The sequence below is a fragment of the Saccopteryx bilineata genome, chromosome 1 (assembly GCF_036850765.1).
Source record: "Saccopteryx bilineata isolate mSacBil1 chromosome 1, mSacBil1_pri_phased_curated, whole genome shotgun sequence".
NCBI lineage: Eukaryota > Metazoa > Chordata > Mammalia > Chiroptera > Emballonuridae > Saccopteryx > Saccopteryx bilineata.
The window spans coordinates 37,346,367-37,368,813 of NC_089490.1; the positions used below are offsets into that span (position 1 = coordinate 37,346,367).

General features: G+C 42.3%; 1 protein-coding gene and 1 non-coding gene across 2 annotated transcripts in view; both read right to left on the reverse strand.

The window, feature by feature from the left end:
• Nucleotides 1–22,447, reverse strand: part of LOC136319192 (protein eyes shut homolog) — a 323,769-nt gene that overhangs the window by 41,907 nt on the left and 259,415 nt on the right. The window contains exons 6-7 of the mRNA XM_066252570.1: nt 8,251–8,417; nt 7,287–7,431 (exon numbers count right to left, since the gene is read on the reverse strand). Of these exons, the coding sequence (XP_066108667.1) occupies nt 7,287–7,431; nt 8,251–8,417 (312 nt within the window). The remainder of the gene's footprint in view (nt 1–7,286; nt 7,432–8,250; nt 8,418–22,447) is intronic.
• LOC136321392 (U1 spliceosomal RNA) lies at nt 11,462–11,621 on the reverse strand. Its single transcript, XR_010728649.1, has one exon. It is a non-coding gene; the product is annotated as a U1 spliceosomal RNA (small nuclear RNA).

A 22,447-nucleotide genomic window follows, 5' to 3' on the forward strand; every position in this document is an offset into this window, starting at 1 on the left:
CTGTTTACTCCCCTCCACCCTAAAGTAACATTTTAAAAACACAAAGTGGCCCTGGCAGGTGGCTCAGTGGATAGAGCATTGGCCTGGCATATGGATGTCCTAGGTTTGATTCCTGGTCAGGGCATACAGGAAAGGTGACCATTTGCTTCTCTTCCCCTTCTTCCCCCAACCCCCTCCTGCAGCCAGTAACTTGATTAGTCTGAGCATTGGCCCTGGGCACTGAGGATAACCCAGTTGGTCTGAGCATGGCCTCAGGTGCTAAAAATAGCTCAGTCGATTTGAGCATCGGACTTAGATGGGGTTGCTGGGTAGATCCTGGTTGGGGCTTATGTGGGAGTCTGTCTCACTGTCTCCCTTCCTCTCACTTAAACACATACACACACAAACACACACAGCAATTATGTCAATTTCAAGAAAAAATAAGCACAGAGAGAAAAATAAAAAAATCATCTACATAATCATCATTCCAGAGTAGACAACTATTAACATTTTGGTATATATATATATATATATTTTTTTTTTCTATGCTTTGTATTTTCTTTTAGACAAAAATATAATTCTGCATTACATTATATATATTATATAGTATTATACCAAAAACTTGTATAGCATAAATACCATTAACTCTTTTCTCACATCATTAAATCTTTTAGAATTATGGTGTAATATTTTCTTATATTATAAGATATGTAATTTGTCTTCAATTAAATATTATTGTATGTATATCTTTGAGCATTTGCTAATTATTTTTTTCTCATCACTTTTATTTTTCTTAAAAATTTATTTTTATTTTAAAAAATTTTATTTAGGAAATTAAATTTAACAGGGTGACACTGATCAATAAGAGCACATAGATTTCAGGTAAACATTTTCTATAGCATTTGAACTGGTGAATATGTTGTATACCCATCACCCAAAGTCAAATCATTTTCTGTCATCTTATATTTGTCCCTCTTTACACCCTTCCCCCTATCCCTGCCCCTGTCCCTCTCCTTTATATCCCCCTCCCCCTGGTGACCACTTCACTTTTATCTATGTCCATGAGTCTCACTTTTATATCCAACCTATGTATGAAATCATACAGTTCTTAGCTTTTTTTGATTTACTTGTTTCACTCAGTATAATGTTCTCAATGTCTATCCATGTTGTCAGAAATGTCACTATGTCATCATTTCTTATGGCTGAGTAGTATCCCATTGTCTATATGTACCACACCGGGTCACTGGCTTGAGTGTAGGATTATAGACATGACCCCATGGTTGCTAGCTTGAGCCCAAGGTCACTGGCTTGAGCAAGGGGTTACTGGCTTTGCTGTAGCCCCCCAGTCAAGGCACATTTGAGAAAGCAATCAATGAACAACTAAGGTGTCACAATGAAGAACTGATGCTTCTCATCTCTCTGCCTTCCTGTCTATCTGTCCCTATCTGTACCCCCTCTGTCTCTCTCACTAAAAAAATAAAAAATAAAAAAATTACCAAATACAAAAAAAATACCAAATACAAATAGTTGAATGTTTTTATTTTAAAGAGCTATTTCCTGTTAGTCAACATATCAGTTTAAAGGCAATTATAGTGGAAGCCATATGTAGAATGTATATAGTATTATTTCACTCCTATTAATATAGCAGATAAGATACAATCTGCTTATTATAGCACCATGCAACACGTATTCAATACATATATCTTGTATGTGATATAGTAGTTATGATAAAGGCTCTTGGAGCTACGAGCCATGTATGTATTAGAAGTCAGACTGGTTAAGTTCCAAATAAGTGATGACTATTTTTTGACAGTAAAAGAATATTGAGTGTCCAACAATGTTGCTTTTTTAAAGAAATGTTTACTTTTTTAAAAAAAATTTTTAAAATTTTATTTATTCATTTTTAGAGAGGAGAGAGAGACAGAGAGAGAGAAGGGGAGGAGGAGCTGGAAGCATCAACTCCCATATGTGCCTTGACCAGGCAAGCCCAGGGTTTCGAACTGGCGACCTCAGCATTTCCAGGTCGACACTTTATCCACTGTGCCACCACAGGTCAGGCAAGAAATGTTTACTTTTATGGATTGTAATGAGAGGAAGAGAATGAGAGAGGCAGAACATCGATCTGTTCCTATGAGTGCCCTGACCAGGGGTCAAGATCAATCCAGCAACCTCTGCGCTTCGGGGTGATGCTCTAACCAACTGAGCTATCAGACCAGGGCTTTTTTTTTTTTTTTTTTTTTTTAAGATTTTTATTTATTGATTTTAGAGAGAGGAGAGAGAAAGAGAGAGAGAGAGAGAGAGAGAGAGAGAGAGAGGATTGAGAAGCATCAACTCATTAGTTGCTTCTCATATGTGCCTTGATCAGGCAAGCCTGGGCCTTTGAACTGGCAACCTCAGCATTCCAGGTCAACACCTTATCCACTGGCCCACCACCGGTCAGAATGACAGTAAAAGAATAAACTATTTCCATAAACTTATTTTTTTCCCCCTTATGAACCCTGGTTTGAAAAATCTCATGCAATTATAAAAAAGAGAGAGAAAAGTTGAACTAGCAAGAAACTGAGTGCACTGACAGTGTGGGACTCCTAGACTGGAACAACACATCTCTACAGGGTGGTTAATGAATCCGAATCCATCTCATGTCCACACTATTCAGTCAAATAATAAATATTTAATAAGCTCTGTATCAAGGAACACTAGCTGCTGTAACACTAAAATAATAGATAGATGGGATAGATTTCCCCATATTCACACTAGTCAGAAGCAATTTTTAATTCTTATTAGGATTAAATAGGTATGTCAGTGAGAGTAACAGATCTTGGAACATTGAGGAAAGCTTCTTCTAGAAAAATGCACCGAGGCACAGACAACTGCACGCATGATTTCAGGAGACTCAGAAACCCATTCAAACCCACCCGTGACCTTCAGCCCAAGAACCCTGCAGCTGTAGTAGATGCACCTTTGGAGAGCAGGGAGAATTCCTTTCATTAGGACAGGTAAAACAGTAATGCCCTCTTTGCTTGGCATAGTTAGGTTATTTAACCTAGAGAAGAATTAAATAGCCTCAATATCTTCATTACCATTGTAGGTCATAGGGAAAACACTGGCTCATTCTCAACTACTTCTATAATGAAAACAAACGGGCTACCTTAACGGTAATGATTTGTATTTTAGACTGCAGAACTTCTGGATTAAAGTGATTCATCAGGAGTGTTTATAGAAATGTGAAAGCTTAAATCAGATAATCTTCTACTGTGTGTGACTTAATCCTCATTCAAAAGAAAAATAATTAAGCCTTATTTATTTGTGTTAGTGATGTTAGAATTTAATAATTAGGCTAAGGCCAGACTAATGATTAAATTCTTCCATAACTCTATTTGCTTTGTTATGGTTAATTAAGGTAGTAATTTCCAAATCTGGGAAGGCTTACTGAAATGCAAATTTTTAAATTCCGTCATTGAGATTTTGATTAAGTAGTTCTGGGGTAGCATTCAGAAACCTGTATTTTAAATGATCTTGTATCATTCTCTAGAACCAGTAGATATCAATTTGAAGAAACACCGGTTTATGGTATCGTTGCAATCTGGTCTTTGTGGTTGGTTGGTAATAACTGACCATAATTTGCAGTACATAGTAAATGCTAGTTTATAATGAAGGAGAGGCAGACATAAAGGAAAAATTCAAGAGGCAAATGATAAAATTAGGGGCTTCCAAGGTCCTAGAGCTTCCAAAAAATTGTGGATTAAGTGGCAATTTCCAAGAAGACCCTCCCAAGATTCCATCCTAATTAAGACCGTGGTGGCTGACGACATGCTTCCTTCCAGACACGGGCAATCCTAGCATTTCTCTCACAGGAAGGGCCAGCTGTTCGTGGTCTGAACTCAGGCTCACTAACACCCTTGAGAAGAAAATGACAGGCTTTGAGGAAAGCCTCTCTTTGTTCTCATTATCAAGATGTGAAGAAAAGTTCTTTCTAGAAGGGAGAAAAATAATGCAAGTAAATCAGGAAATGCTGGACTTCAGTAAATTTGAAAACGTCAAGTCCAAGGACAACAGGATGGAGTACTGACATTTGTTAACATTTATTGAGTGCTTATCATGTACTGCTTTCTAGGTTAAGCACTTAACATTGTTTTAGTTAACTGATTAACACACGAGAACCCTTTTGGGTAGGGATTTTTATTTTACAGGGGAAAAAGTGAAGGCTCAGAGAGTTTAAGTAAAAGGCTCAGAGTGGCAGCTGCTAGGTGGCAGGGCCTGAATCTGAAGACAGCCGACTGCAGAGCCTGTGCTCCTAACCACTGTCTGTGCAGCCGAGGAAGAGAAGCTCGTGTCTGACAGAGCTGTGTCACCTCCCACCACCAGGACCACCATCATCGCTAACACAGGGAACACTCTAAGCCAGGCGGTAATCTGGGTTTTCTTTCCATTAACTCACTCTCAGAACTACAAGCAAGTCAAGTGCTGTTATTATCCCCGTTTACAGAGGAGGCACAATGAGGCACAGGCAGGTTAGGTTGCTAGCCAGGGTCATGAAGCCTGCTGGTGGCGCAGCTGACGTGCATATCCGGCCGTTGGAGCCCAGAGCCCACACTCTTATCCTTGATGCTGCATTCAGAGTATTTGTGTAAGTAAGCACCGTGTCTGTGATTAAATGACAGCAAGTTCTGATGACTCCCCATGGAGTCTCTTTCATTGAGTGAAGATGTGCTTCTTTCACATTCATAGGTTTACCCATCCTTTCCTTGCATTTAATGTTTTTAAAAACTCTGATTTGTTACACCCTCATAATCCTTTTCAGACTGTCTCCTGCTGTGACAGAGCTGTTGCGCTCTGGATTACATTTAGCATAGTGCCTTAATATTCTTCAAACTAACATAGGCTCCGAGAAGCAGCACTGATTACATATTTGGAGAAAATGTTTCTTTGAGGGACATGGCACAATAAACTAATTTTATTGAAACCTGGCCTTGGATTATGTTGGATTAGCTGTGTTGCTTTCATATGTTTCAAGTCCATGGCCCCTGCATCAGTGCTTAGGCAGAAGTCAGCGGATGTGGGAAAGGACGATGCCAGGCACGCAGGGGACTCAAGTGCCTGCAATGGCTTTTGGTGTCTCACAGAATGTGTACCACATCCAGGTCGTTGTTTTTGATTTTGATTTTTGATAGAGAGTAGGCTGGTCATAGGTGAGCAGCTTAAGACACTATAATGAGTAGTCCCTTGACCAAATATTCTGGGATTAAGGATCCACCAAAAAGCTTATTTTCACTAAATGCAATATTATAACATTTCAAAGCATGTATTTCTTCTAACTCTACTATGAATTCCTTTTATAGGGAATATCTCAGTGCATTATGTTCCTTTTTATTTTTTTATAAAAATCTATTTTTTTTAAAAAAAAATTTATTCATTTTTGGAGAGAGAGAGAGAGAAAGGGAGGGGAGCAGGAAGCATCAACTCCCATATGTGCCTTGACCAGGCAAGCCCAGGGTTTTGAATCGGTGACCTCAGTGTTCCAGGGTGATGCTTTATTCACTGTGCCACCACATGTTAGGCCTGTATGTTCCTTTAAAAAAAATTATTAGTTGATTTGAGAGAGAGAGAGAGAGAGAGAAAGAGAGAGAGGTAAAAGAGGAGAGGGAGTGAGGGAGAGAGAGAGAGACATCAATTTGTTGTTCCGTTTATTTATGCACTCATTGGTTGATTCTTGTATGTGCCCTGAGTGGCGACTGAACCCCAACCTTGATGTGTGGGGATGGATAATGCTTTAACCTGCTGAGCTATGGGCCAGGCTGCTGGATGCTCCTTTTTGAACACAGGGAGACAGACTCTGGAGATCTGACTGCTTTCCCAAATATGGTGCTGAGTCTTAATCTTCGTGGCTTCCCATGGCTTCTATGGGACCACACCTTGGTGCTATGGAATAGTAGGCTGCAGTCTGTCACTCATCTTTTATATCAAGTACGTTCCAAAATTGGATGTAATTTCAATTTTTACTGTGACTCCATGAGGTCTACACTGTTTACCCTATATTAAAATGTACCTTATGTAAAAATATCATTCATGTTCTCCTTTTGCTTTGCCCCACAGAATTTATCATCTTATACCACTACATAATTTCCTTCTTTATTTATTTTTTTGTGACAGAGACAGAACCAGAGAGAGGGACAGAGAGGGACAGGCAGAGAGGAAGGGAGAGAAATGAGAGAATCATCAATTCTTCGTTGTGGCACTTTAGTTGTTAATTGATTGCTTTCTCATATGTGCCTTGGCCATGGGGCTACAGAAGACTGAGTGACCCCTTGCTCAAGCTGGTGAGCCTTGCTCAAACCCGATAAACCCATGCTCAAGCTGGCGACTTTAGGGTTTCGAACCTGGGTCCTCCACGTCCCAATCTGATGCTCCATCCCCTGTGCCACCGCCTAGTCAGACTTCCTTATTTCTTATATTTAGTGTTTATTGTCTCTTCCTTCCTTTGACCACCTCGAATGCAAACACACGAGTGTAGGAATCTTTCCTTCCTTCCCTCCCTCCCTCCCTCCTTCCCTCCTTCCTTCCTTCCTTCCTTCCTTCCTTCCTTCCTTCCTTCCTTCCTTCCTTCCTTCCTCCCTCCCTCCCTCCCTCCCTCCCTCCCCCCTTCCCCCCTCCCCCCCTCCCTTCCCTCCCCTCCCCTCCCCTTCCCTTCTTCTTTTTTTTAGTGAGAGGAGGGGAGGCAGAGAGACGGGCTACTGCATTTGCCCCAACCAGGATCCACCTGACAAACACGCTAGGGGGCGTTGCTCTGCCTGTCTGGGGCTGTTGCTCCATTGCTCAGCAACAGAGTCCTTTTTTTTTAGCGCATGAGGCAGAAGTCACCAGAGCCATCCTCAGAGCCTGAGGCCTACTCGCTTGAACCAATTGAGTCATGGCTGTGGGAGAGGAAGAGAGAGAGAGAGAATGAGAGAGAGAGAGAGAGAGAGAGAGAGAGAGAAGGGTGGAGAAGCAGATGGACGCTTCTCCTGTGTGCCGTGACTGGGAATTAAACCCGGGTCATTCACAAAATGGGCTACGCTCTATCACTGAGCCAACTGGCCAGGGCTGTTCTTTGTTTTGTTTTTTCATTGAAACATCCTAAACACCTAGCACATAGACAGTAAGGGATTAATAAGAATAAAAGCTTTCTATAAAAATCAAACTTTAATCAAGCTCAATTAGAAAGCAATCTACACTGCTGGTTTTGGCACTAGAAATATACTCTTTAATTTTTTTTTCTTTTTTCAAATTATGAAACAGGTAGGTAAAGTTAAAAGTCTTCCATGCCTTACCTTGAAAGCCGTTTTTAAAATCAGCCCCATTTGGCAAGAGATCTGGAGTGTACTCGTTGTAGCCACCCACATAAAACTGACTGAAGACATTGAGACCAACCAATTTTCCTGGGGAGATGATGGATTTATTTTTATGATCATCTACCTTCAAAAAGGAAAAAAAGATCAAAACCTATTACAAAAGGAATTAATTCCTCAGGGTGAACTGTTAAGATACTCTTTTAATTTCCCATTAATTTGGCATGAAAAATTTACAAAGACCTAAATTTTAAAGAAATAAAAAACACTTCACCACTCAATTCCTGCTTCTCTGCTGGTGTCTGTTACCATGGATATATTAATATAGCAGCCATTGTTTTGCATTCCGATCAAAATCTCAGTTCTTCAGAGATTTAGGAGCCGGCATCCTGCTGGTCCTTCTCTATCTAGCCCCTCACGCATTCTCAGTAGAATGACCAGAGTCATTTATTCAAACATGGAAATCCACCATGGTACCCAATCTCCCTCTTCTTAAATTTCTCAATCGTTCTCCATAACTCCCTGGGATAAAAATCTAAACTTCCTAGCATGACACTGAAGTCCTTTTATGGACCCTGTCTACCTCTAACCACATCTCTTGCTTCCCTCCCCTGAAAGCCACACTGAACTGCCTGCATTTTTTAAGCCCACACTAACCACTCTTCTTTTTCCTAACTCCTAGTTATTTGAAATTAGGCTCACGCAGCACGTGGGGAAGAATTTCCTCATGCTTCCTCTCACCTTATTTATGTCAGTCATCGCCCCTCCCCAATTTACTTCCTCACCACTTAATTACAAGCCTTCCTGTAGTCCTCGCCCTGGAGCACTGGTCTGTGCACTTCGTGAGTGCAGGGGGTGTGGCCTGTCGCCTCCGAACCGCAGCACAGATCCCGCCGAGCAGGAGCACGGGCAAGTCTGGGGCACGGGCGAAAGGATGACTCTTTACCTTCAGCCAGCCCATCTGGAAGAACCTCCCCAGATGGATCGTATGGATCCCAAGGCTCAGATCAAGAGGATCGCTGCTGATACTTGCTACGCCAGATCCCAGGTTGTAAATGTACATCACGCGCCCATCACGCAAGCCCAGCGCCAGGAAGTCGTCACCATCCAGCCCTGAAACGAGAAGATGCACGCGCATGCGCACAGGGAGGACTCGCAGGCTCCAGGCCACAGAAGCTGAGCACTAAGAGGTTTTTTGTTTTTAAAGCTATAAGTGTTCTGGTCAACCCAGGGAAACAATGAATATCTAAAAACTTGGAATTAAAAGCTCTTTTGTTGTTGTTTGGATGAAATTCACTGTGTACTTTACCATACGTGGGGCTTCACGGTGGAGTAAGAGCGCTCGGCTAGTTAACGAGATTCAAACGATCGAGTAAATCCCGCATCAGCTCTGACGTTCTCTGCATGGTTTGAGGGGGGTATAAAGAAGCCCTGCCTGTATAGTTGCTCCGGGCATGTCACCTCTGTTCTGTCGCAAAAGCTCTTGACCAAGCCACTCTGACTAGTGAGAGGTGGGCTGTTTCTATGCTCCCTCTTCTCTCCCTCCCTCCGTGAGTCCAGGGCCACCTAGTTGTCCCAGTGGGTGGTAGTGCCCGGGGACCGCAGCACACAGCTAATGGAGACCCATAGGAAAAGGGCGGATGACTGGGAGAGAGACAGCATCAAACACGAGGGGAAGGTCCTGGCAGTCGTTTCGGTGGTATTAAGTTAATGGTGTCAGACCTGGCAGGCGGGCAGAACACACCGAGGTCAAGGCTGAGCTTCTAGAGCTAGATGGAGGTAAAAGTTCTATCGATAGGGAGGAGAGATCCAACATCATCAACCAGTTTCTGAGAGGTGACGTTTGTGGGTCTTTTTACTGAGCCTTGCAGGTAGGAAATTGAGGCAAGGACTTCTGCTTGAAAGAAGAATGTAAGGACCCTATAGAAGTAAAAGATTTAATCACAGGGTAAAAAGCAAGAATGAGTTCTTGAACATGGACAAAATTTGTTATCCGCATGTACAGCCTCCCCCTCCTGCACTTCTAAGGGTGATGTCTTGTCTGCTCCTTTGGCTTCTGCTGTTAGTCTGATCAAGGTAAAGGGGAGAAACATCTGCAGAGATGGGGTTTCCAGGGAGTGTAGGGAGGTAGGTTTCCAAAGGCCCTGGAAAGCAGAAGACAGAATTATCAGTTAGAGATGCTTGAACTCTGCCTCTGTTTTTTTTTTTTTTAATGGCTCTGCCATGGGCCCTGAGCTGGGTTATTTTTAGATGCTCCTTTCATGATTCTAATATACAGCAGGGGCCGAGAACCGCTGTGTTAAATGCCATACCAGTGACTAAGCACATTGGGAACTTATAGCAAATCTCTCTCTCTCTCTCTCTGGTGGTTTCTTCCCACCTGCAATGCCGCAGCAGGTTAGCTGGGTTGTATATTTAAAATGCAAAGAACTTCCAGGAGGCAACATAGGTTCAGGAAAGCTGTTAGGCAGAAAGCAGAAAAACCATCACGGAAGATCGGAGACAGTCTCTCAGGCAGCTGTTGAATATAGAAGTCCTGTGGAGAGAGAGCTAGAGAGAAGAATTATAAGTGATTTTTTCCTGTGCATTGTGCATGGGGGATCATTTTGAGAAATTCTAGTGGGCGTCTAGATCATCTTTCTGATTGGCTAGGATGGTGGGAATGGAGACAGGCTCCTGCCCACTGAACTGTAAGGTGGTGGGAAGCAGGTTTATCTGAGCCATCCCTTCTTTCCTATCTGTCTCGTTGCCATTCCTTCTTCCTTGTTATTGACAGCTTATTTCATGAGTGGCTTTATTCTCAAGGTTCTCACTGCCTGGATGGGTAGACACAGGAGGTTTGACTCCAGTGCAGTGGGGAGAGGAGGAGAAGCAGGAGAGGGGAGCAGGCATTAAGACAGGGTGGGAGTAGTGCTAGGAAATTGAAAAGGAGTGAATTTTAAGTTGGTTTCTTAGCTAACTCATTTACCATAGAGTAAACAAGAATTTGATAGGTGAGGAATGGGGAAGGACTGAAGAGGGCTGTTTAAAGCAGAGGCAAAGGCTCTGCAAAGACCCAGTAGAAGCAGAACAGCTGTGTGTGCAGAACAGCTGTGTGTACAGAACAGCTGTGTGTGCAGAACAGCCGAGCGCTGGGCCCAGTTGCCGTCTAGTGCCTTTAGATATGGCAGGAAGAGCTATATCTTTAAGGGCCTAACATACGACAAAAAAGGATTTAATTATTTTTCTTGGTACTCTCAGGAGCCATGAAAGAGTTTTGAAAAAGAGACTTACATTAGGTCTGGAGTTTAGAAGAATCTCATAACAATGACAAGGGGAGACATGAAGGCAGAGAAAGAGTCTCATTGGCAGGCCAGGTCATTCAAATGACTCAGGAGAGGAAAGGATAAGGTTTCAATAAATGAAGACACTGACAGAGGGGACAGAGAAAAGAGGAGGCATTTGTGTGTGATCTGCAAGGAAAATCTGAAAGAACAGATCAATTTGGAGTGAAGAGCTGGGGAAGAAGTTGAAAGTGGTTCCCAAGAAGCTGGTGGCGAGTGGCTGAGACTGGGTGGGGCTGGGCCAGGCAGCCTGACTCCTGACTGCAGAGCCTGTGCCCTCAACCACGTGTTCAGCCGAGAAAAGAGAGCTCCTGTCTGATGGCGCTGTGGCATCTCCCACCACCAGCTCCCTTGAATCTCCCCTCTGAAGAGTAAGGGGGACAATAATCTCTCCTAAGAATTTTCTGAGGATTCAGTGATATTCAATGTTAAATATCAGCATAGTGCCGACCTAGCTCATATTAGGTACTCCATTAATGCATGTTTTATTCTTTTTCCTCTCCGCTATGGCCTGACCTCTGCCTTTGTGAGTCATACTTTCTTCTCCTGCTTTAGAAATACAAAGCCTGGTCACTATGCTGGAGCACACATCTGCTACCAGTTAACGTTTGGAGTAGAACATTTCTTTCTTTCTTTCTTTCTTTCTTTCTTTCTTTCTTTCTTTCTTTCTTTCTTTCTTTCTTTTCTCTCTCTCTCTCTTTCTTTCTTACTCCTTCTTTTCTTCCCTCCCTCTCTGCTTCCCTCCTTCCTTCCTTCCTTCCTTCCTTCCTTCCTTCCTTCCTTCCTTCCTTCCTTCCTTCTTTCCTTCCTTCCTTCCTTGCTTTCCTTTCCTTCTGTCTGTGTGAACACAGTCCCCCATCTGTACAAATTATACAGTCAAATTTTTCACATTTGGGGAAATCACAGGGGTCAGCACACCCAGAGTGCAATGGATAAGCCTCACCCTGGGAAAACCACCTTCATGATCATGGTACCTCCCTTGCCAGGTAAGTATTCTCTTTGTTTTTCCCTTTTTTTGTGTGTGTGTGTATTTTTTCTGAAGTGAGGAGCAGGGAGGCAGAGAGATAAATTCCTGCATGCGCCTGACTGGGATCCACCCAGCATGCCCACTAGGGGGTGATGCTCTGCTCATCTGGGCTATTGCTCCGTTGCAACCAGAGCCATTCTAGCACCTGAGGCAGAGGCCATGGAGCCATCCTCAGCACCTGGACCAATTTTGCTCCAATGGAGCCTTGGCTGTGGGAGGGGAAGAGAGATAGAGAGAAAGGAGGGGGGAGGGGAAGGGTGGAGAAGCAGATAGGCACTTCTCTGTGCCCTGGCTAGGAATTGAACCCGGGACTTCCACACACCGGGCCGACACTCTACCACTGAGCCAAACTGCCAGGACTGTTTTTTCTTAAATCTATGAATTTGCTTGCTCCAGTGTATTACTCTAACCCAACTAAAAAAATTTCGAGGATCAACCATGAAGGTCAAGTAAAGTGATCTTGAAGTTGCAGTTTGTTACCATCCATTTATATATCTTATATCACTAATCCTGTAATGGGAATTTCTTGGCTTAACATAATATAAGCAATGCCATACTTCAAATAACCACCAACACTATGGACTAACTTCATTCTTAAATTCAGTGTTTTATTAGAATGTTATTTTTTGAGTAACCTTAAGAAATAAATGGGCAATTTGTACTTTTACATTGTTAATTTACAAAGCAACAGATAATATTCAACATTTATATTATATAAATAAATTTGTAGTGATTGACACAGTTTTTATTTTAATGAAAAGAATTATAATTAAGCTTATTTGGCATGCACAGCATAAACCCACAATGACTTATTGAAACCAGGCTTAGGAAAAATATTTTTAGAAAAAGCAAAGGATACTTGTTGGATATTACTCAGCGCTGATGCTAGGAGGACAGGTTTAGACAGATTATGTTGTGTAAACAGTAAATGGGGAAAAAGGAAACAATAGGAAATGACTTTAGATAAACAGTAGATAAGAGTAATGAGACCTATGAAGTGAATAAAATCTTCCAGAATGTACAGAAAAACAAAAAAACTTGGTCTCCCTTTGACTAGAAAAAAGAAGTCATAACTCAATTTCACGAACACTGCGTTGTGGCGGGCCATGTGTATCATTTTAACAACTCATAATGTTGGTTAGGGGTGATTTGTGGTGGAAGATGAGACGCAGTGGTCAGAATAGCTTCTGGCCTCATAACAAACAGAGAACAGTGCTTAGCAACAAAAGCAAGATCTTAGTCTGGGTGGTGGCAATGATAATGATGATTGAAAATGGTGGTGATAAGCAACGAGAAGGATGCTGCCGCGAACATTCTGGAAGGGACTTAGACATGGAAGAGATTTAGACAAAGTGTTGACGCTGTCTCAGATGGTTCTTAGAATTGTGTGATGCAGTAGAGGTAGGTGATGGTGATGGTAATAGATCCTAAATACATACTGTTGGGCAGATAAAATATATTATGCTCACTTTGTTAAAGATGGCACTGCCCACATGAAGGCCCGTCGCCAAGATGATATTAATGTGTGTTGGGGGCAGGCTATAGGCAGGCAGGATCCTTGTAGCCTGGGGCTTGGTTTTAGGACTAAGCAAGCCTTTCCCACCCTTTTTGATGTGGGGTGATACAATCCCATCATGCCCCGGATAAGTGATTTTTGTATTAGAGACTTCCCTATTTTGTATATTGGATTAAAGTTTTCGATTTCTACACTATAAAGTAGGAGCAGAACGGGAGCTTGCTCTCTCGGTTCCTGAGATTAGCATTAGAGGAGAGAGCAGAGAGGAGAGCAGAGAGAGGCCATGTGGAGGAGGCCAGGAGAAGCAGCCAAGATGGTGGAGTGCTGAAGGAAAAGCAAGTTTGTGCAGAGTTTGTGCAGGGAGAAGGAAGGAGATGGGAAACAGAGGTGAATAAGTCTGGTAAGCTAGAAACCTTTGATTCTAGGAAACTCGGATAAGTCAGTAGCTTTGTGAGCACTGAATGTGAGTGTGTTTTGGAGCCCAGTGTATGTTTTTACTTGCCCACCGGGTGCAAGCTAGGATTAAAGATGATGGCCCACCAGTTTTTGGCTCCGTTGTTTCTTTACCGACTGTCCAAATCCAATGCGAACCTGCATGTGAGTGGCCACAATGGCGGCTCCTGGCTTAACACATACTTACTTAGAAATGTTTACTAGACTTTTTGTTTGTTTGTTCGTGGTTTGTTTTTAAACCTATAGGTTTTACTATTTATATCAGTGGTTCTCTAACCTGGCCTGACCTTGTCAGTATTGTCTCTTACTTAATTGGCAAATGTGGACAAAAAAGAAATCTATTATACAGGAGTGAGGAATAGTATCAAAGGTTTCAGATAGCAAGCCCAGGAGAACTCATATAGGAGGAAAAAAAGAGAAACAGAACAGAGAAAAGATCGGCAGAATGGTGAGCAACCTGGTCAACTTATGGTAATTGTAGTGGAGTTCATATAAAAGAATAAATCAAGCATAAGTCTGTAGAAGTGGTCTAATTAGCTTTACCTTGAAGGAAGGCCCTGTATGGCCAGTAGTTGTGGCCATCATCACAGCTGCCTGGCCCATGCAGTTTTACATTGGATTCGGACAGATGGTAATGAAACAATGGAGCCAAGAACTGGTGGGCCATTAGCTTTAATCCTAGCTTGTACCTGGTGGGCAAGAAATACACACACTGGGCTCCAAAACCCACTCATTCAGGGCTCACAAAGATACTGACTTATCTGAGTTTCCTAGAATCAAAGTTTCTACCTCACCAGCCTTATTCACCTCTGTTCCCCATTTCCTTCTCTCTGCACAAACTGGCTTTTCCTTCAGGATTCCTCCATCTTGGCTACTTCTCCTGACCTCCTCCACATGGTCTTTCTTTATCTGCTCCCCTCTCTGCTCTCTCCTCTAATGCTAATCTCAGGAACCAAGAGAGAGCAAGCTCCCGGTCTGCCCCACTTTATAGTGTAGAAATCAAAACCTTTAATCCAATATACAAACAAGGAAGTCTCTGATACAAAGTCACTTATTCGAGGCATAATGGGATTCCTTATGAGAGTGCACCACCCACATCAAAAAGGGTGGAAAAGGCTTAGTCTTAAAACTAAGCCTTAGGCTATAAGGATCCTACCTGCCCACAGCCTGCCCCCAACACACATTAATATAATCACCCCCATCCCAAGCAAGAAGGGCAACCAATACCATCACCTGGGCGACGGCCTTCATGTGGGCAGTGCCATCTTTAACAAAGTGAGCATAATATATTTTATCTGCCCAACAGGCCTGAAGAAGAGTCTTTAGTGCTTTGAGCCATGGATTCCTAACAAAGATTGCAAAAGGAGGAATAAGACTCAGTATAAAAGAATTAACTCAAGCCTGAGCATTAGACAGAATTTCTGGTATACCTGTGCACTGATTCTGTTCAATCACTATATGTTGTAAACCATGAAGCTGCACACGCATGTGCCCTCACTTGGTGTACTTGGAAGGACACCTCAGAAATCAGAATCACTAGGCTGGGAAGGGCAGATGATCACTCTCAGGAGTGTGATCTCACTCAGGTTCAGACCAACCGGTTCATGCTGAACCTCGGATTGTTCTGAGGGAGCATTTTGGGAGTTTACAGCAGTTACGGTATATAACTCAATTTATTAGTAGAGAAAGAGTGAATGTGACTTATTATTATTTCTTCAAACTATTCTTCCAATATGGTAAAATGGTATTATGTGCTACATCTAATTTACTCATCTAAAAATGGACTTGCAACCGAGGTAAGCAGAGTCCCAGGTACCACAAGGACATGAGTGTTTAATCTTGGCCTTTGTGTTTGTAAAGCCAGTAGCCATGGCCACCATCACAGCCACCTGGCCCATATAGGTTCACATTAGATTCGGACAGATGGTAATGAAATAACAGAGCCAAGAACTGGTGGGCCATTACCTTTATCCTAGCTTGTACCTGGCAGGCAAGAAATACACACAGTGGGAAAACACTTCCCTTTCCATTCAGGGCTCCCAAAGCCACTGACTTATCTGAGTTTCCTAGGATCAAAGGTTTCTACCTCACCAGACTTATTCACCTCTGTTCCTCATCTCCTTCTCTCTGCACAAACTGGATTCTCCTTCAGCACTCCACCATCTTGGCTGCCTCTCCTCTACTCCACATGGCCTTTCTCTACTCTCCTTTCTAATGCTAATCTCAGGAACTGAGAGAGAGCAGGCTCCTGGTCTGCCCATTTTATAGTACAGAAATCAAAACCTTTAATCCAATATACAAACAAAGAAGTCTCTGATACAAAGTCACTGTTGGGCAGATAAAATATATTATGCTCACTTTGTTAAAGATGGCACTGCCGCCTGACCAGGCGGTGGCTCAGTGGATAGAGCGTCAGACTGGGATGTGGAAGACCCAGGTTCGAGACCCCGAGGTCGCCAGCTTGAGCGCAGGCTCATCTGGTTTGAGCAAAAGCTCACCAGCTTGAGCCCAAGGTCACTGGCTCGAGCAAGGGGTTACCCAGTCTGCTGGAAGCCTGCGGTCAAGGCACATATGAGAAAGCAATCAATGAACAACTAAGGTGTTGCAATGCGCAACGAAAAACTAATGATTGATGCTTCTCATCTCTCCATTCCTGTCTGTCTGTCCCTGTCTATCCCTCTCTCTGACTCTCTCTCTCTCTGTCTCTGTAAAAAAAAAAAAAAAAAAAAAAAAAAAAAAAAAAAATATATATATATATATATATATATATATATATAGCACTGCCCACATGGAAGCCTGTTGCCCAGGTGATATTAATATGTGTTGGGGGCAGGCTATGGGCAGGCAGGATCCTTGTAGCCTGGGGCTTGGTTTTAGGACTAAGCCTTTCCCATCCTTTTTGATGTGGGTGGTATAATCCCATCAGGCCTCAGATAAGTGACTTTGTATTAGAGACTTCCCTATTTTGTATATTGGATTAAAGGTTTGGATTTCTACACTATAAAATGGGGGCAGACCAGGAGCTTGTTCTCTTGGTTCCTGAGATTAGCATTAGAGGGGAGAGCAGAGAAAGGCCACATGGAGGAGGCCAGGAGAAACAGCCAAGATGGCAGAGTGCTGAAGGAAAAGCCAGTTTGTGCAGAGTTTGTGCAGGGAGAAGGAAGGAGATAAGGAACAGAGGTGAATAAGTCTGATGAGCTAGAAACCTTTGATTCTAGGAAACTCGGGTAAGTCAGTAGCTTTGTGAGCACTGAATGTGAGTGGGTTTTGGAGCCCAGTGTGTGTTTTTATTTGCCCGCTGGGTGCAAGCTAGGATTAAAGATGATGGCCCACCAGTTTTTGGCTCTGTTGTTTCTTTACTGACTATCCGAATCCAATGCGAACCTGCATGGGCCAGCCTGCTATGATGGTGGCCGTAGCTACTGGCTTTACAGTCACTTAGGGTGGGAAAGGCTTAGTCTTAAAACTAAGCCTTAGGGTATAACGACCCTACCTGCTTACAGCCTGTCCCCCACACCCAAAGTAAACTATAAGCGAGCAAACATATATATCATATTTACAAAGTTATTTGACCAACAGTGCTAATGTAATTTCTGGCCACTTACTTCTTCATGTTTCTTTCTTTTGAAAAATACGGTAATTAAAATATGAACACTTCACAAAATTGTCTCTAGCAATGTTAGTGTTTTAAAAGATCTTTTCAAATGGAATCAGTAATTCTTTGGTAAGTGGATTTTCCCTCGCTCCTCTGTCTTTCCTGCCCTGAGTTAGAGCAAAGACATGAGAAGAACCATGGGGATGATGCTGGGACTCTCCACCCAATGAACCGGCTTGCTGAATGGCTCTTGATTCCTGGAAGGAGTTCCCCTCTGAAAGAACCTTTTTTTGTGTGTGTGTGCAGACACATGTCATGGGGACATTTGGGTATAGTTCCAGGGTCTGTAAACCTTTTAGATTTCTGAATGAGAGAAACTACCACTCTATCAAATATTCTTGGCATTGCGGTATGATGATGCTGACATAGAAACACTAATATAAACTTTCCTGAGTTCTAGTTGACTGTTTATGACTCATGGCTATGAGAGGGTATATTCATTTTTAGAAAGAAAGCTAAATTAATATGAATAAAGAGTTAGATAAATGTGAATGATTTTAGAAAAATGATGGGAGTAGTTTGTGGAATTAATATCAAAGCAAAGGAAAAATATATGTAAGTTGATATGTGAGAAATACCCCCCCCAAATGAAATCTCACCTATTAGAACAGTACATATTGAGTTAGAGTTCTAGGCACTTGAGTCATTTTTACTCCACATTCAGTGACAGTGTCTGTTTTAGTGGGTGCTAAACTAAAATTAAGATGCCTGACGATTTTGAATGAACTCTGAAGGAGCATACAGTCTCTATTTATTCTAAAATCTGTACAGTTTCTAATCCCAGTGGCCGACTTTCAGCTTCCTGTTCTGTTGATGTGACCATTAAACCATGGCTACTCCAGAGCTTTGAAACCGTCAGAACCATACACAATGTGTCTATGATGTTTCTTCATTTGCCACTGTGTACAATGGAGACCATACAGTGCCTACTTCAGAGATTAAATTATTGAAATGTAGGCAGTGTCAACCGGCTACTGTTTGTGGCCAAATCAAGGTGGCACTGTGACTTCCGGCTGCGCCAGTGAACAGACCATGGGGTGAGGGTGATAGCAACAACAATTACAACGCTGTGCACATGGAAATGCGATAAAATCAGGTTCCTGGCGCTCACGTGGCTCACATTTTTCTATCTCTTGAACAAAAGGATCTGAGACCAGAAAAAGTGGAAAGTCTGGCTTTCTCTTGCTGTCTGCTGTCAGAGATAAGACCATGAAAACAAGGAATGTAAGCACCAGTTTATGGGTAAAATTGAATTTTCTTAAGCTGGAACCATATGTGCTATTGGAAAAAGAGAGAGAATAGTGAAAATGTGGGCTTGTAGTTGATTGATTTGCACTTGGCCCCTCCTCTTTTTCTTGTCCTCTGGATGGTTTTCTATGACATCAAGGTTACCCCATATTTGAACTATGCTTAAATGAACATTCCCTCCTCATGGAATTTAAAAATATGACATATTTTTGTCATTTTTAACGTTGTTTGAGCACTGGCTAAATGTCTGACAATTTTCATACATTTCTCAGTCAGTAAAGTGAATTAGTTGAACTTTTTGACAATCGTAAGAACTCAAATTATTTAATAACTTAGGCAGCTTTGATGTCACAGTCAAAAGACATTTAATTTCAAGAAAACTAAGAGTTGATAGTTTGAGGTTGTCAGGAAGAAATTCCCATGATTGCTAGTCACTCTGCTTTGATTACAGAAGAAAAGAAGGAACGTTTTTCTGTTGTAAAAAAATTGAATATGAGCACCCACTGTCAGTTATGTTTATGAAATGCGTCAGCACTGTGAAATTGGGAGACGGGGTGGATTAGGGAACTGGCTGCAGCCTGCTCTCCCATTCACCAGGACTCCTCCTCCTGCCCTCTCTGTGCCTGGGCTGAGCCGATGGTTTGTGTGACGCTCCACGCTTCATTTTTCCTTTTCTGTACTGTAGATGACATTCATTTCATTTTCTCCCCCACAGAAAAGCATCAAGCTATATTTATGCACTCTTATTTCTGGTACAGTTAACGAAGGACTTGAAGTAAACAAATTACACTGCTCACAAAAATTAGGGGATATTTCAAAATGAATATGAATGTGGAGATACTCCAGTACTCTCAGCCTTTGTACAGTGCATTTTCACCAGTGAAATAAAAGTTGGTTTTGCATCTCATTTGCATAATCAAACAACTTTCTTTGACTTGTTGTTTGCTTTTCTGATGTTCTTATTTAATAAAAAAATGAAATGCTTCTAATTTTAAATCATTTCATATTCATTTTAAAATATCCCCTAATTTTTGTGAGAGTATATTTGGCATGAAATACGGGTAATCCTTCCTAATTACCACAGCATAGAAGACCTACATGCCAGGGACCAACAGAAAGTTATGCACATATGGTGCTTAGGCACATAGATAAAATATCCAGGAAGTTACTGTTCTGTTTTTTTTTTTTTCTAAAATAGTCTATTACGGCATTGTACCTTTAATAAGGCTAATGTTGAGATTTTAACTTACATTTCAGTGATGTGAACAGTGATACATGTCTCCCCTCCTCGCTTTATTTAGGTCCTGAATGCTTCACTACCACCAGATTAATCTATGTCTACACAGTATTATTAGCTACCAGGATAGCCTCTGTCTATAGAGAGTCTTTCCATTAGTGAAAGAATCAATACGCAGGTAATCATTGATTTCTCACCCAGTACTCACCATGTGAATGATGCAGTTGGGGATACAAAAGAAAACTGAAGTCATGCTTCATCCAAAAAGAATGTCAGATTAATCTTGCTAAGGGACAAAACTAAAATGATAAAACTATTCTTATTTTAATGTTTTTGATTTAGGAAAACGGTGACTTCACATGAATCAAAGCAGTGACTGTGAATGACAAAAACTATACAATTAGATACCAAAACATAGGATGTAAATTACAAGTTATGCACAGGCTTTGTGCAGATAGGACATAAGGAGACACGAATTGGCAGAGAACGTTCTGTGATGGGTCGTTTGGAAGGTGTGAACGGAACCGGAGCAGGCATTGCAGGCACAGGAAGCCGTGAAGGTGGAGTGGACGGGGTGACAGATCTCAGGCGGCGTCAACTGCTGTAAAACGGTTGGGTAGGGATTCGCTGGGCCTGGGCAGGGGGAGAATGGAATCGGCATGCGGGCGGGCAGCCGCAGCACTGCTCACAGAGGACTGGTTTTAACAGATGGAAAGGATGAGAAACACGTGAAGGGGAACAATGCCCTGACTGTTCTGGCCGGGTGAGATTTCTACTTTCTGAATTTTATCTTTTCGATCACTCATGTACTTATTTTTATTCAGTGATGTCTATGTACATGTATGAGATGCTGTATGTATCAGACAGTTTCTGACCTCTGGGTTAGTATTGTTAATTCACGATATTTTAAGTACATATGTTGTGCCTCCCTAAACTGATTGTAAGTTTTATTGTAATGGAGCCTAGAGTTGTTGGTATTACTTCTTTCAGAAACTGTAATGAATGTCTAGATGTGACAGCCATTGTTGATATAGAAAAGAGAAGCAATACTATTGTTCTCAAAGAGAGCCACACAGTTATAGTAAAGTATGATAATTGCTATCAGCAAACTGCGGTGAGATTCATTCTTAAATTTTCTTGGAAGTGTAAAAGACTTCAAGGAAGAATGAGCTTTTCAGCTGAAGCTTAAAGGGCAGAAGTGTTTTCGGAGGCACAAAGTGAAGTGTGGGCATCTCTGGAAGGTGGAACAGCCAAACCACAGAAGTGGACACAGTGACATGACCCAGAATACCGACATGCATGAATCCTGCTGAGTGCAGAGTGGACTGAGGAAAAAGAGACTGTACAATGGGAAGGATAAACATCTATGTCATTATGAAAAGGATCTTAGGTGGTATGTTATGATCAAGCATGTTGATTAAGCAAGAAATGTTTGGGCTTCCGGTTGGCTCAGTGGTAGAGCGTCGGCCTGGTGTGCAGAAGTCCCGGGTTCGATTCCCGGCCAGGGCACACAGGAGAAGCGCCCATCTGCTACTCCACCCCTCCCCCTCTCCTTCCTCTCTGTCTCTCTCTTCCCCTCCCGCAGCCAAGGCTCCATTGGAGCAAAGATGGCCCGGGCGCTGGGGATGGCTCCTTGGCCTCTGCCCCAGGCGCTGAAGTGGCTCTGGTCGCAACAGAGCGGCCCCCCAGAGGGGCAGAGCATCACCCCCTGGTGGGCAGAGCGTCACCCCCTGGTGGGTGTGCCGGGTGGATCCCGGTCAGGCGCATGCGGGAGTCTGACTGTCTCTCCCCATTTCCAGCTTCAGAAAAATACAAAAAAAAAGAAAAAAAAAGAAGAAATGTTTGGGCTTATATGTTAGATTCCCTATAGCAAAATGGAGAATAGAGGGGAAGAGGGACGTGACTGGGCAGAGGGACTAGAATGGAGGCTGCTGCAGAGAATGTGGGGCAATGAAGGGAGGAAAGAAAGGAGAAGGAGAAGGAGAAAATACAGCAAGTAATGGGATGGTAAAATGGACATTGCTGGCATTTGGTAGAGCATGAGGGATAAAAATGGAGAGAAGACAAGGCCCTTGTGTATCTTGGTCATAACTGTCTCTCCACCACCTTGAAGAATGTCTCATCTAGGATCCCAGTAGATATTTGTCAAATGAACAAAAGGGAGATAGATACCCAGGTGATTTGTAGGTTTCTGGCTGAAGTAGAATATTTATGCCAGTCCCAAAAGGGAGGATACTGGCAAGGATGATCACGTATTCATCTGTGAACTGCTGAACATACCGGTGATTTTTAGAAGAATGAAGCACAAGACATAGATGATAAGGGTGTGGGGGGTAGGACAGGAAGAAGATATAATTAAGGAAATGCCAAATATGACTGCAGAAGCACAGGAAAAAGATTGGGTTAGGTTAAAATCACAAGTCAAGAGGGATATTTTCAAGCTGAAAATGTTTGAAAGGGTAATTTGTCCAGAGAGTTCAATGAGAATAAGGTTTGGAATAATCAGTGATCAGCTTAAGGAGACTCAGGGAAGAGTATAATTGGTGTTGGGGAATAAAAATCTCTTGCTTTTTTTATGCGGATGTGCCAGGAATTAGAGGTTGGCTTACATTTCAAGTTATTACATAAACTCTGTGGCTTTGTGCATCTTTTAGCCTAAGAAAGATAAAAGCAGCATATGAAAT